General features: G+C 65.1%; 1 protein-coding gene across 3 annotated transcripts; it reads left to right on the forward strand.

Annotated features, from left to right (window-relative positions):
* The first annotated feature begins 1 nt into the window (after nt 1).
* On the forward strand, nt 2–14,888 carry ACBD4 (acyl-CoA binding domain containing 4). Of its 3 annotated transcripts, none has more exons than XM_075911289.2 (10): nt 2–115; nt 839–932; nt 3,814–3,934; nt 4,014–4,098; nt 4,971–5,088; nt 9,281–9,387; nt 10,553–10,691; nt 12,633–12,820; nt 13,835–13,888; nt 14,426–14,888. In XM_075911289.2, exons 2-10 carry the CDS (start codon nt 857–859, stop codon nt 14,531–14,533), a joined length of 996 nt encoding a protein of 331 aa, XP_075767404.2. In that variant the 5' UTR covers nt 2–115; nt 839–856; the 3' UTR covers nt 14,534–14,888. The 3 variants fall into 3 exon arrangements, with proteins under 3 accessions (XP_075767404.2, XP_075767406.2, XP_075767405.2); XM_075911290.2 differs by having other exon boundaries at nt 82–139; XM_075911291.2 differs by lacking the exon at nt 13,835–13,888.
* The last annotated feature ends 213 nt before the right edge of the window (nt 14,889–15,101 follow it).

Below are 15,101 nucleotides of genomic sequence, written 5' to 3' on the forward strand. Positions count from 1 at the left end.
AGTCGCGTGGCTATTGGTTGGGACGTTCACTCTGGTCTCCGCTCGCGATGCACGGCTCTGACCCCGACAGGGGGGTCGGGACGGATCAGCTGTTCGGAGCTGCGGGCGCTCCAGGGTCCGAGCTGGGGGGAAGAGCCGGGTTAGGGGGGTCCAGGGACTGGGCTGGGACAAGGGGGCTCGGAACTGGCAGAACCCAGGGTGGAGCTGGAGGCTGGGCTTGGGGGGTCAGAGCCTGGGCTGGGCTAGGCTGAAGGGGCTTCATGGGGGGCGCCAGTTAGGGAGGATCTGGGCTCAAGGATCCGGCTGCTGGGCTGGGCTGGGCAGAGGGGATCTGGGGGAGATCTAAGGGGGGCTCTGAGCTGGGGCCTCAGGCCAGGGGGAGATGGGAGGGCCAGGCCAAGGAGTTTGGGGGCTGGGCTGGCTAGGCTGAGGGTGCTCCGGGCTGGGTGCCCTGTGCTGTGGGGAGATTGGGGGCAGCAGGGGCACTAGGGAAGAGGCCCTAGATCTTGGGCCTTGGGCCGGCTCAGGGCTGGAGCTGGGCCCTTAGGGCAGGACTGTGGATCCCCCCGGCAGCCCCTGTGCCAGACCCCGCACCGAGGCACTGTCATCCCAGGGCTCCTGCTGGACGGGCCGAGGGCAGGAAGGGGGGTGCTGAATCGGGTGCTTCCTGCCTGCAGGGCTGTGAGCCCTTGTGCCCAGACCAGTACGGTGTGAGGTCCCGGCCCATGTGCCCTGAGAGCCCCAGAGCCCTGCTCTGCAGTTGGCCCAGTGGCTCTGCCACAGCCTCTTGCGGGTCGCTGCCTGGGCTGACACGGGGTTGTGGGGCTTTGCTTCTCAGGCATGCGAGCGGGCGGGGATGGAGCGCCAGGAGCCGGGCTGCCAGAAGCAATTTGAGGCCGCTGTCAGAGTCATCCAGGGCCTGCCCAAGAACGGTGAGTCCCCATGCCGTGTGGCTGGGCTGTCATGGGCCTTGCCGAAAGGATGCTGAGATGGGTCTCCGGGTAGCAGAGACCCAAGCGTGGTTACTGGGGACTGGACAGAGCCCGGGGAAGTGTCCAGGACAGATCCGGGCTGTGCTGGCCCAGGAGACGGGCTAGACTGGAGCTAATTTACTGCCTCATCCTCACCCTGCGTCCTGCCACAACTCCCCCTCCCCACGGGTAGAAAGGCCAAGGACTGGAAGGTCGCTGGCCTCCCTGCTGCCTGCCTCTAGAACTGGCCTGCCGCAGACAGGGCAGAGGCAGGCTGAGCTGCTGCCACCCGGGGTGTACTGGGCCCCGGGGCTCTCAGCCAGCACTTTGCTCTTGCTGGGGCGGGTTGTAGTGTGGCTGTGCTTAGAGCCTGCAGTGCCGGGAGGCAGAACCTGGGGAGATCATAGAATCATAGAATAATAGGACTGGAAGGGACCTCGAGAGGTCATCGAGTCCAGCCCCCCGCCCTCAAGGCAGGACCAAGCTCCGTCTACACCATCCCTGACAGATGTCTATCTAACCTGTTCTTAAATATCTCCAGAGAGGGAGATTCCACCACCTCCCTTGGCAATTTATTCCAATATTTGACCACCCTGACAGTTAGGAATTTTTTCCTAATGTCCAATCTAAACCTCCCCTGCTGCACTTTAAGCCCATTACTCCTTGTCCTGTCCTTAGAAACCAAGAGGAACAAATTTTCTCCTTCCTCCTTGTGACACCCTTTTAGATATTTGAAAACCGCTATCATGTCCCCCCTTAATCTTCTTTTTTCCAAACTAAACAAGCCCAGTTCATGAAGCCTGGCTTCATAGGTCATGTTCTCTAGACCTTTAATCATTCTTGTCGCTCTTCTCTGCACCCTTTCCAATTTCTCCACATCTTTCTTGAAATGTGGCGCCCAGAACTGGACACAGTACTCCAGCTGAGGCCTAACTAGTGCAGAGTAGAGCGGCAGAATGACTTCACGAGTTTTGCTTACAACACACCTGTTGATACAACCTAGAATCATATTTGCTTTTTTTGCAACAGCATCACACTGTTGACTTATATTCAACTTGTGGTCCACAATTACCCCTAGATCCCTTTCTGCCATGCTCCTTCCTAGACAGTCGCTTCCCATCTTGTATGTATGGAACTGATTGTTCCTTCCTAAGTGGAGCACTTTGCATTTCCCTTTATTAAACCTCATCCTGTTTACCTCTGACCATTTCTCTAACTTGCTAAGGTCATTTTGAATTATGTCCCTATCCTCCAAAGAAGTTGCAACCCCACCCAGTTTGGTATCATCTGCAAACTTAATAAGCGTACTCTCTATCCCAATATCTACATCATTGATGAAGATATTGAACAGTACGGGTCCCAAAACAGACCCTTGCGGAACTCCACTTGTTATCCCTTTCCAGCAGGATTTAGCACCGTTAACAACAACTCTCTGACTACGGTTATCCAGCCAATTATGCACCCACCTTATCGTGGCCCTATCTAAGTTATATTTGCCTAGTTTATCAATAAGAATATCATGCGAGACCGTATCAAATGCCTTACTAAAGTCTAGGTATATGACATCCACCGCTTCTCCCTTATCCACAAGGCTCGTTATCCTATCAAAGAAAGCTATCAGATTAGTTTGGCATGACTTGTTCTTCACAAACCCATGCTGGCTATTCCCTATCACTTTATTACCTTCCAAGTGTTTGCATATGATTTCCTTAATTACCTGCTCCATTATCTTCCCTGGGACAGACGTTAAACTGACCGGTCTGTAGTTTCCTGATCTCTAGTGCTTGGCAGAACACAAGTTAAGTCCTAGGCAGGCTGGTTCTACAGCAATGGCTCTAGTTAGTACAAGGGTGCAAAAAAGGGTCCGTATCAGTTAAACTGTGTGACATGGCTGGGTGCCCCTTCACAGTCGGGTCTCCGACAGTAGCCGTGTTTTCATGTCCTGACCTGGCAAATCCGAATTCCATTGGCAATTACACCAGGGAGGATAAGAACAACAGATTAATCCACATGCTTCAGGCCACGCTCTGATCACCAGTGGGCGGTCAGGAAGGAATCTCTCCTTTGTGGGGGATTGCAAAAGTAGGCGTGTGTATGCAGCCCAGGAGACGCCTCCCTTTCCGGTAGCACCCTGCACTGGAGGGTGGATGGAGTTTGAATCTGTTGGTTCTGACAGTTTTTACGGGCCTGACCTGCCCCATCCCCCAGGGTTTATTAGAGGTGCAGAGCACTTGCACTTCATATTTATTTATGTGCCTGTCTCTGGGCCGTCCCACCCCGTGCTGGAAAATCTTGGCCCTGATGCACTAGGTCATGTGAAATTTCAGCTTGCACGTGAGAGGAGAAAAGCAACGTGGAAGATGTCATCTCTGGTGCTTTCTGGGCAGCCTCAGGTTCCAGGAGTGTTCCCTCGTCGTTTCTCTCCCATATTCATAGCACCTTATGGTATATGGGCCTTCTCGCCCCAAAGCACAAACACCATCGCCCACCTCTGAAGTGCGGCTGTCTCTGGGGTGGGATGCAGCTGCTAGTTAACAGCGCCCAGCAACACGACGCACCCTCTGCACTTTCCAGATAAAAGTGCCAGTGGGAGAGTTAGGGAGGCAGAATGTAACTGAGTGGGAATTGGACCCGGGTCGTGGTTAACACCCTGACTCCTGAGTCCTTCCGTGATCAAAAGGTCGCCTCAGCTCCGTGCCTCCTCCGAAGGGCGGAGCTCCAGCAGCAAGGGCTCGGCTGGCACCTCGCTGAGGCATGGGCTCAGCGCCCCACCGACAGGGTCACGGTAATGGCGGGGGTGGGGAAGTGGCTCATGGTCTGATGGCTTTGCCTGGTATCCTAGGGTCCTACCGCCCCCCCTACGAGGTGATGCTTCGGTTCTACAGCTACTACAAGCAGGCGACAGTGGGCAGCTGCGAGGTCCCCCGGCCTGGGTTCTGGGATCCCATCGGCCGGTATAAGTGGTAAGGCTGAACCGTAGCAGCCTGGTGTGACTGTGCTGCCGTGTTCGGGGGCGTCAGTCACGAGCCGTGTGCTTGGCAGGGACGCGTGGAACCGGCTGGGGAAGATGCCCAGAGAGGAGGCCATGGCCGCGTATGTCTCGGAGATGAAGAAGATCGCTCAGAAGGTACAAGTCTGCCTGCGGCTCCTGGGCTGCTGCACTCAGGGACACGCTGGACCAAGGGTCCTCCACTAGGATGTTCAACTTCGGTTAATTGAGTAGTCGATTCACCTCGGGGATTCTTATTGGCTGGTCGACCAGCCGTAGTCCCTGCAGCCCGCGCGCTCCGGCCCCACTCCCGAGGAGCCCCCGGCCACTCTGGGCTCTGTGTCAGAGGCAGCAGCGCCGGGCACCAGCCGAGTGGCTGCTCCGCTAGGGGAGACAGTTTAAAAACCAGCTCCCCTTGCAGACCGGCTGCCTGTCGCCCGGGGACACCGGGGTAGCAGCCCCTGTCCGGAGAGGGGCTGAGCTCCCGGACCCGGCACGAGCTGGAACTGAGCCAGGCTGCCTTCCCGCCTGGCTCCTGACGCACTTCTAATGCAGAGCCGCAGCAGGGGTAGGTCCCGGACCCGGCGTGAGCCAGGACTGAGCCGGGCTGCTGGCCGGCCTGCTCAGAAATGTCCTGCCGGAGGGGAGGGGGGTAATGCTACAGACTCTAGGCATTTCCAATCAGCGTTTGCTTATCGGTTAATCGAATACACGACTACATCCCCGGCCTCGACGCCAGCGCTAGGGGCGAGCAGGCCCACGGCTCACGCTGGCTCCGCTGAGGGCTCTGGCTCAGGCTGGCCTGGATTCAGTCACCAGGAGGTGGGGAGGGCAGGCTGCTGGCAGAGCTGGCGAGGGCCCCAGGCCGGGGTCACTGGGTGTCCTGGCAGAGTTTTTGGAGCCCGCTTGCCCCAGGCACCCTGCCCAAGGCAGCTCTGCTGGGCCTCCCTCTCCCAGCCCCCGTGCTCCGCCCCAGGCTGTTACTCTCCTCCGCCTGGGGCTCTCTCCAGGTCATCGACACGGTCCCAGCGGGCGAGACGTCTGAGGACACGTTTGGGTTCTTCAAACCCCTCTACGAGGTGATCCACGACATGCCCAGCCCCCCCGAGTCCTTCTTCAAGAAGGCTGGTAAGTGTGGGCGGGGGGAGGGCTTGGAAGGCTGGCTGGGCCAGGACTCCCGGGTTCTGTTCGTGGCTCTGCCACTGCCTTGCTGCGAGGGCTTGGACAAGCTGCTTCACTGCTCCATGCCTCAGTTTCCCCATCCATAATACTTCCTTCTTTGGTTCCCGCATGCCTCGCCTACGAGGGAACAGCTCATCCCTTCCAGCTCCCAGCCATCCTTGCCAGGTACTGATCTAGCCCTCATCTCCGTAGTGCCTCACGATCCACACTGTGCAGGTGGGAAACTGAGGCACTGGGGAGGAAGTGACTGCCCAGGATCTCACAGGCAGTCTGTGACAGAGCAGGCATTGGAATCTGGGTTCCTCTGTCCCCTGCTGCTGCTCTGACCATTGGGCCTCTCTTCCTCTTCCTGTCACACTGGACGACTGGGCACCGCAGAGCCCTGGCCAGCTGCATCCAGCAAGCTGGCTCTGCCCGGTGTGGGTGTGAGCCGCGCAGCCTCTCTGCTGCGGGGGCAGAGAGTGGGGAGGGAGATTCCAGGGACCTGGAGGGGCTGCCGGGGGCCTGGGCCTGAGAACATGCCCCCTTTCGATTGCTCCGTGTGTCTGTGAGAGCCTGGGACCCAGCTGTCCCATGCGCTGGGGAGCTCGGCCAGTCTCCCCTGGGCCGGGGAGGGTGGTTACATCCAGGAGCCTCTGACCTACCAAACGTCAGCTCCGCTGGCTTCCTCGCCGGGAGGTTCAAACCAGCGTCCCTCCAGCTGTCCCCCGCTGCCCCAGTGTGAGGGCACACGCTGGCTGTGCCCCACAGACCGTGGGTCTGGCCATGGCAAAAGAACCCCAAACAACCCCCCACCTGACTGAGGAGGCGACAGGCGCTCCCCACATTCCCCTCGCACACCAGAGCCCGGGCCGGCTACTAGATCTTGTGGGCCCCTCTGAGCTCTAGGGTGGGGCCAAAATGAGGGGTTCAGTGTGGGGTGGATGCTGGCCAGAAGCCGGCTTGGGGGCACGGAGGGTTGGGGATCTGGGAGGGTGGTGGCTGCAGGAGCAGGCTGGGGGTGGCAGGGATGGGCAGGAAGTAGGGTGCAGAAACGGGGTGGGTTGAGGGTGCAGAAGGGCTGGAGTGATGCTGTGGGGGAGCCCCAGGCCTTGGGGGCTGGATTTGGCCCCCGGCTGCTGGTTCCCCCCCCTGCTGAGGGGAGCGTGGTCTGATTTTCAAGTCAGTGCATGGTCCGTGGCCCCGGGGGGTTAGAAACGTGCCCTGTGTAAAGGCAAGGCCTAAGCCACCGCCCGCCCCAGGGTGTCTCCTTTGGGGCAGCCGCATATCCCCCGTAAACCCGCCCACGTGTAGCTGAGCGGCCCACGGGGGGCTCTTGACTCGGGCGTGGTGCAGGGTGAGCGGAGGCTCGGCTGCCAGGTGTCCGGTTTTCACCTGGACAGTCCAGTATTTGTGGGCCCTCTGGTAAAAAAAACCCCAGAAAATACTGGGCGGAAGGCCAGCAGGGACAGTCTTCCCCTGCTGCATCTGGGGGGGGGGGGGGGGTGGAGGGAAGCGGGGAGATTTAAAGGTGCAGTGACCCTTTTTTTTTTTTTTTTTGGCTCAACCAATTTTTTTCCCGTCATGTTCGGGATTTTTTGTGGAAGTATCTGGCAATGCCAGAGGAGGCAGCCTCTTAGTGGCTCCGTTGGTTTTTAACCACTGATCCAAAGCAGGAAGGTTTTAACAACTAGCCTGGAAACGGGCCTGTTGCAGCTCCGGGTTGAAATGGGAGCGCTCGCTCCATGCGTGCCTGGGTCGGGAGCGGTCCTGCCTGAGTTCTCCCAGGGATGTAAAATCCCGTTTAATCAGCGAACCACTTACAGTAGGGGTCACCAACCAGGAGATCAGGATCTACCGGGAGATCTCGGAGCCTCTGACGGGATCCTGACTGGTTTGGCTGGGAAGCTCTCAAGTGCCTGCACTTCAGTCGCCCTTCCACCCACTGTCATGCTGCTCCTGCCCTCTGCCTTGGGGCTGCCCCTTGGGAGCCTCCTGCTTGCTGTGCAGAGTGTGGGCGGGGGAATGGGGGTGCTGATGTCAGGGGGCCTCCTGTGTCCTGTCTCCACACAGAGAGCGTGGCAGTGCAAATCTCCGTCACACTCACACACTGTGTCTCTGTCATGCTGCCACACACACACTGTCCTGACCCAACACGTACGTGGGGGTTGTCACTACGTTTACTGCTTGCAAAGTTAGGGGGCATTAAAAGGAGCATTGCCAGCAGATCCAGAGATGTCATTATTCCCCTTTATTCGGCTTTGGTGAGGCCACATCTGGAGTATTGTGTCCAGTTCTGGGCCCCCCACTACAAAAAGGATGTGGACGCATTGGAGAGGGTCCAGCGGAGGGCAACCAAAATGATTAGGGGGCTGGAGCATATGACTTATGAGGAGAGGCTGAGGGACTTGGGTCTGTTTAGTCTGCAGAAGAGAAGAGTGAGGGGGGAGTTGATAGCAGCCTTCAACTTCCTGAAGGGAGGTTCCAAAGAGGATGGAGAGAGGCTGTTCTCAGTGGTGACAGGTGGCAGAACAAGGAGCAATGGGCTCAAGTTGTGGTGGGAGAGGTCCAGGTTGGATATTAGGAAAAACTATTTCCCTAGGAGGGTGGTGAAGCACTGGAATGGGTTCCCTAGGGAAGTAGTGGAGTCTCCATCCCTAGAGGTGTTTAAGTCTCGGCGTGACAAAGCCGTGGCCGGGTTGATTTAGTTGGGATTGGTCCTGCCTAGAGCAGGGGGCTGGACTTGATGGCTCCTGAGTCTCTTCCAGCTCTAGGATTCTAACGTGGGTTCTTTGGGTTCGTTTCAGTTGCTGGCTGGTCTGTGCATTTCTCTCTTACGCTCACGTGTCATTCTTTGAGTAGCGAGTTCTGAAACGCCAAACCTGGCGTGTCTGGAGTCATCGTCCCTGTGGCAGGTGTGCTCCTGGAGGTGGCTGGCATGTCCCTGTGATGGTCAGAGCGGGGGGCAGGGTGTCCTGCCGACACCGCTCCTGCAGCTCCCATTGATCAGTAATGGAGAACCGTGGCCAGGAGAAGCTGCGGGATCGGTGCCCGTAGGTGAGGGGCAGGGCAGGGCACCATGGCAGCTGCTTTCGGGGGTGGTGCAGGGCTGAGCCTGCCTTGGCTCTGCAGCTCCATCCCTGAGGCAGCTGTCTGGCCACTCCCAGGGTGGGACTTGAACCCACTACCCTGCCCTCCCCAGGCAAGTACCCTATGCCCCTCGAGAACCCTCCCCACTACCAGAGGGGCCCTTGTCCTGCTTTCCTAAGGCAGGAGCCAGCTCCGTAGCTGGGGCTGGCTGCCCAGCTTTTGCCTGGCTGAGTGGAGGAGAGTGGGACTGAGCATCCACCCTGTGCTCATGCCCTGTCCCCGAATTCACTGGAGATCCCATCCCACCTCCAGGGGGTCCCTTACCCTGTCCTGGCCGGTCCGTGTCACGGCGAGTTGGTGCCGTGGCGGCCTAGGGGTCCCTGCGGGGCACAGAGATTTGGTCCTCGAGGGCTCTGCAGAGCAGCAGAGGAAGCGAAACGAGGGGGGATGGGAGCCGGGTTGTTAGCAGTGCGGGGAACTCGCCCGGGCCACGGCGGCTCCGAGGTGGGGGGCTGTTCCTGGGAGCGATGCGCTGGTCCGGCAGGGATCGTCTCCGGCCTGGGGTGAGCTCAGTGGCCTTGGAGTCTCCGGGCCCCGTTTTGGGCTGAGGGTCAGGGTGTGGTCTGGGAGGGGGCCTGGGCGCCAAGCCGTGTGGGCCGAGTCAGGGCCGTTCCCGTGGGTGGCAGGGAGCCTGCGGTGGGGCAGCGTTTCCACCTCTCTCCTCCTGGGCCGGCCGAGGCGCTGCCTTTGCAGCCGGTGGAAATGCCCCGGCCTGGCGTTGGCTGGGCTCCCAGAGGGGGCAGCCCTGGGGGCGAGGGGGGCTCGGAAGCGCTGGGTGATGCTGTGGGCTGTCGGGATCGGGGCCAGGGAATCTCGGCCGACTCCTCCCGCTGGGCGCTAACGGGCCAGTGCGGCAGGCAGAGGGGAGAGCGACCAGGAAGCCAGGACGGCCAAGCAGTGAGCCTGTCGGGAGCGGCCTGGGGGACCCGGCGTCTGCTTCACCCCCCCCCCGGCCGAGCAGAGCGTGTCCCCCGCCGAGCCTCGGCTGAGCCGCCGTCTCCTGTTGCAGGCCGGGAGCTGGGCCAGGCTGACGCGGCCCTCGAGAGCAGCCAAGTGCCCAGCGACTCGGACAGCGAAGCCTACGGCGACCCGCTGGAGCAGGCAGAGCCCGGTCAGGTAACACGGCACGGTCCTGCGGCCGGAGACCCCCCTTCCGCCGAGCCACTGCCCTGCCCCAACCGCGCACCCCCACCGGCCGCGTCGCCAGCGCCCTGTCTGCCCTGCCTCCTGAGTTCCTTCCGCACTGGCCCTGCCTGGGGAGCTGTGTCCCCCCCCCCGCCCTGCCTGGGGAGCCCTGCCCACTCCCCCCTTCCAGCCTGGGGAGCCCTGCCCCCCCCACCCTGCCTGGGGAGCCTGGTGCCCACCCCTTCCAGCCTGGGGAGCCCTGCCCCCCCGCCCTGCCTGGGGAGCCCTGCCCCCCCCCCACCCTGCCTGGGGAGCCTGGTGCCCACCCCTTCCAGCCTGGGGAGCCCTGCCCCCCCGCCCTGCCTGGGGAGCCCTGCCCCCCCCCCACCCTGCCTGGGGAGCCTGGTGCCCACCCCTTCCAGCCTGGGGAGCCCTGCCCCCTCCCGCCCTGCCTGGGGAGCCTGGTGCCCACCCCACTCTGCCTGGTGAGCCCTGCCCCCCGGACACCTGCCCTACAGCCCTGTTCCCCGGCCGGCCCGTCCATCCTGGGCAATGGTGGGACCGGCCCCCCCTGGAGTTGCTGCAGAGCTGCCTGCAGCCGTGCCCCCCTCGATTCCTTGTGGGTGCGGGGGGCTGGGAACCAAGGGCCCTGGGGCCCTGCACTGCTTGGGGCAGTGGGGGGAGCCCCAGCCCATGTGCCATGTCTCAGTGGCAGCCCCCTCCCCCCAGCTGGCCCATGGGCAGAGCTTGGGCTGGTTTCCTGTAGCTGGGGAGGAGGCGGGGCCAGTGGCATTTATGCAAATCCCGCTCAGTGGCTCTGCCCCCCCCCCCCCAGGGGTTCTGTGCTGCCCCCGAGCCGGAGGGGCCGGGTGCCTGCTCCGCTTCCCGCCGGTCCTTGGCTTGCCGGGGCGGGGCCGCCCCATCGCGGAGCAGCTGTGGGGAGGAGCCTCCTGCGCCGGCCTGGGGCTGCCGGGGCCGGTTCTTGGGGAGGGGCAGGGCTGCTCCGAGGCAGCAGTTGGGTGTCCCCTGGAGGTGGGGGAGCAGGGGAGGAGGGGGGCGTGGAGCCCTGGCTCTAACCACTAGGCCTCTCGCAGCTGCAGCTCTTGACCCTGAACATCTGTGCTCAGGAGCCTCATGCAGCCCTTCCCTCTCGCAGGCCAGGCAGCCCCTGAGCAGCCTGGATACCAGGGCGGGGCGCGAGTCCCCGGCCCGAGCGCCCGTCGCCCCCGGGGAGGCAGGGCTGGGCGCAGGCGAACTGGACGGGAGGAGCAGCGCCGGCCCCCAGCCAGAGAGAGGTGGGTGTGGCGGGGTCCGGGGAGCAGCCGCAGCCTGTGCCAGGCCCCCTGCCCCGCTGCCTGGGGCTGCCCCCTGAACTGCGTGGGCAGAGGCGTTCCCAGCCGGCCTGCCTGAGGGGCAGCCGCAAGCCCCCAGCGCCCAGGGGAGGGGGCCGCGCGGCGCCTGATGGATCGGGCCATGGAAGAGCCCTGCCCCTCCCCACAGCGGGTCAGCGAGAGCTCGGCCCCGTGCCTGCTGAGCTACCAGCAAGCCCCGAGACAGGCCTGCGGGCTGCCCTCCCCTCCCCCCGCCTCCAGGCTGCGAGCCCTGCCCCTCCCCCACCCAGCACCAACGCCCCAGGCCCTGCCGCACCCCCGGCCATGGGCTGGGCCTCCCCCTCTGGGCGGCGGTTTCTGAGCAGCTCCCGGGCAGGTCTCTTCCCAGCAGACGGCCCCCGGGCGCCTTTGCCCTCTGGCCTCCCAGCCCTGCGGAAGGCGTCGGCAACGGGGCAGGGTCCAGGGACACAAGCAGGCACAGGCCTCTGCACGGAGGTCACTGGGTTAGGTCTTGCAGCACCTCATCACCCCTTCCGGGGGGAAACCGAGGCACAGTGGGAAACTGGGCCCAGTCCCCTGAGCCAATGGCAGAGCTGGGCCTGGCACCCCGGGCTCCTGGCGGACAGCCCTGTGCCCTCCCACCCGACGCACCCTGCGGGCGTCTCGCCCGGCGGCCCAGCTGCAGTGGGAACGGGCTGACGCTGGCCATGGCCAGGCCCTCTCGCAGCACCCCCAGGCTGGCGTTCCAGGCCGTGCTCAGGTGCAGGCTGGCTGCTGCTGCTGCCGCTCGGGACCAAGCCGGGACTTCCCGGGCCCTGGGCTGTAGGGGCCGTTGTGGCCCCCCCAGCTGCCCTGCCCCACAGCGCAGGCCTGAGGCTCCCCGGGCTCCCCATCTAGGGTGCCAGATGGTGCTGGGAAGAGCCACCTGGGTCCCTTGGCCCCTGCCTCGCGGATCGTGAGCCCCCGGGGCTGCGCCTGAGCTGAGCTGGGAGCCGTGCAGGGACGGCAGCTGAGGAGGGACGTTGCCCCACGGCCAGGCCATGCAGGGTCCCCAGCCGGGCTCTGTCCCGTGCAGCCGACGTGGCAGGGCGGGCGCTGGCTCCTGCCTGCAGGAAGCAGACTCCATCCCCGGCCCGGCTGCCTGGCCTTGGCAGGTTAATGTGTAAGCCCTGGGGGTGAGGCCGCCCTGGGGCAGGGTGGGAACTCGCGGGGCAGGGGGGTGGCTCTCTGGGCTCCGCTGCGCAGGCCGGGCCTAGTGTGCAGCCGTAGCTCCTGAGCCTGCCTGGCTGGGCCCAGGATCCCGCTGGCTCGCGGTGGCAGCGTCTGCCGTGTGGCTAGGCCCCGAGCCGGCTGCCTGGCACCAGGACAGCAGACTCTGGAGTCTGGGAGCCGGAGCCTCTGCCCGGCCGCGCTCTGCGCTGTCCCTCACCGGGCCTCCCAGGCATGTTCCTGCAGAGCAACTTGCTGGCTGGGGCCTGTTTCCCCCACGGAGGCAGGACCGGTTCCCTGGGAAGCTCCCCAGCCCTGGGCAGGCCCGTCCCCCACGAGGGGCCTGTGGTGCTGGGGCGATGTGGGCCCCGCCCCGCGTGTGCTGGCAGGGCAGGCTGAGCGGCCGGGCGCCGGGAACACGCCAACGTCCCAGCGCCCGCCGTGCTGCCTGGTGCGTCGCATGGAGCCTGCTGCGCGGCCGCGATCTGGGGCTCACCCGGCCTCTCCTGAGGCGGGAGAGCGGCCAGGCGGCAGGGGCCGAGATCGAGTGCTTGGGACCAGACGGAGCCGTGCCCCCCAGCAGAGCACGTCCGCGGGAGCCTGACAGCAGCTGGCCCTGGCCTTGCGGGCTGGAGCCGGCCTGGGCCTGCCGTGTCCCCTCTGACCTGCCCCTTGTCTGCTTTTCCCGCCCCACAGGGCCGCAGGCTGCCCCAGGCACCCGGGGATCCAGGGACCGCGCTGACGCTGCCCCGAAGGGACCCGCCGGCGCAGGGCTCCCGCCGGAGCTGGACGTGCGGCTCCTGGGCGCCGTCCGTGCCCTGCAGGACGACATGCAGAGCGTCCTGAAGAGGCTGAGCCGTCTGGAAATGCTGAGCGCCCCGCAGGTACGTGCGCCCCCCCGGTACGCGCCCCGCAGGTACGTGCGCCCCCCGGCACATGCCCCCGGGTACGCGCCCCACAGGTACGTGCACCCCCCGGCACGCGCCCCCGGGTACGCGCCCCACAGGTACGTGCGCCCCCGGGTACGCGCCCCACAGGTACGTGCGCCCCCCGGCACGCGCCCCCGGGTACACGCCCCGCAGGTAGGTGCTATGCAGGTACTGCCTGGGTATGTGCCGCACAGGTACGCACCCTGCAGGTACACGTGCCCCAAACGTACATGCCACCAGTGTACGTGACCCGCAGGTACGTGCCTGGCCCCGGCAGGCCCATGAGATGGTGGTTTCCAGCCAGGACATCCCCCCGCATGCACATTCCCTTGGTTAAAGTCAGGGGCTGGGAGTGGGGGCGGGGTTGGGGGTGGAGTGGGGGTGGGAGCAGGGCTGGGGGCGGGGTTGGGTTGGGGGCGGGGTGAGGGTAGGGGCGGGGTTGGGGGCGGGGGTGGGGTTGGGGTAGGGGCGGGTGGGGGGCAGGGTTGGGGGGTAGGGTGGGGGCGGGGGCGGGGTTGGGTGTGCCCGTCAGACCCGAGGCTTCACGCAGCCCAGTGAGACCTGGAAAAGGCTCCGCTGCGGCCAGTGCAGGCGGCTCAGGCAAGGCTCCGAGGGGCTGTGCTCGGCACGCGAGGGCCCGTGGCGCTGGGCGGGGGGGCAGCGCGGCAGCGGGACTCTGGCACCGAGTCGCTGGGTGACCCCGGCCGGCCCCTCCCTGCCCTGTGGCAGGGGCCGGGACCGGGCTTCCCGGGGGCGCGGAGCCTCGGGCTGGCGTGTGGCGCCTGAGCAGACGTGGCCTGAGGGAGGCCCCGTGAGCCGGGATGCCCTGGAGCCCAGGCAGGGAGGCGGCAGGTGCTGTTTGTACCCAGCAGTGAAGGGGCGGCCGGGCTCCCGTCGCTGCACCCGGCTCCCCAGCAGCACGGAGCCGCCCCCGGCCAGCGCCGAGCTGAGCCCCCTTCTGTCTTTCAGGGGCAGGCGCCGGAGTCCGGCCCTCACCGCCCGCTGGCCTCGCCCGGGCGGCAGGTACGCTCGTGCCGGAGACGCGCGGGGCCCGCGCCCGGTTTCCCGCTGTTCCGCCGGCTCCGGGGTCCCTGCTGCAGGGGGGGGGCTGGCAGGGGCTGTCCCTGGGCAGGAGCTCCGGGAGGACAAGGACTCGGAGGCCGGAGGAGGAAGGAAGCGGGTTGGGCCTGGCTCCATGTGCAGCGGCGCTTTGAGCAGCCCCAGCGGCTGGGAGCCGGAGCCTCCGCCCACCCAAAGCCACCTCGGCAGCCCAGGCCCAGTGCCCCAGGCAGGTCCCCACGGGGGCGGTGGAAGCGGGGGGCTGGGCCTGGGGTGAGTCTCCGCTGGGTGAGCCGGGGCCCCGAGTCCTGCCCTCGGCGAGGTGGGGTGACCCGATGCGCAGAGGCCACGGCCCCGCCGGAGGGAGAGGGTGGCGCAGCCCGTGGGGTTACTGACGCTGATGGAGCAGCAGCCGCCGTGCGCCCCGGCCCCTCGCCCGCCCTGCGCCCTGGCCGCCCCGCTGGGCCCCGGACTAAGCCCCGGCGCGTCTCCTCCCTGCAGAAGCCGCCCCGCGGGCCCCTGGTGGGCTCTGCCCGCACCCTGCTCTTCCTGCTCCTCTGGCCGTTCGTGGCCCAGTGGCTGCTGCAGCGTTGGCGCAGGGCCAGGTGAGCGCCACGGGGAGCCCAGCCCCTCAGCGCCGGGACTTGGCCCCAGCAGCACGAAACTGACGAGGTTCTGCTCCCGGGAGCGGGAAGGGAGAAGGATCCAGCGGCCCCCGGCCCGGCCAGCGCCTCCACGGACCATCCAGACCGGAGGGGGCCAGGCGAGCGTGGCTCCAGCGCCGTCAGCACAGTCGCGGGGACCCAGCTGGGCCTGGCCCAGCCCTGCTCTCCGCTCAGACGCCGTTTCGGGGGCGGGGGACTCTGGCTTGAGACCGGACTGCAGGCGCCGTGGCCTGTCGCCGCTCACACCCGCCACGTGGCAGCGAGCAAACGCCCCATTAAAGACAAGCAGCTCTGCCGGGCTTGTGGATTTTGTGGCTGGGCCGTGGGTGCCGCGAGCGGGATTCTAGTCAGCCAGCCTGCCAGGGGACAGACCCCAACCAGAGGCCGTTCCCCTGCGCTGCCAGAGCCTTCACCTGTGACCTGGAACGTCCCCTATGCCCAGGTCCTCCCCGTATGCCTGAGCTCAGGGCCCGGCTCTCCCCCCTGTACTGTGGGGTACCGGCATGGCCCCC

Source organism: Pelodiscus sinensis, chromosome 29 (genome assembly GCF_052426305.1).
Source record: "Pelodiscus sinensis isolate ZL-2025 chromosome 29, ASM5242630v1, whole genome shotgun sequence".
NCBI classification, from domain to species: Eukaryota; Metazoa; Chordata; order Testudines; family Trionychidae; genus Pelodiscus; species Pelodiscus sinensis.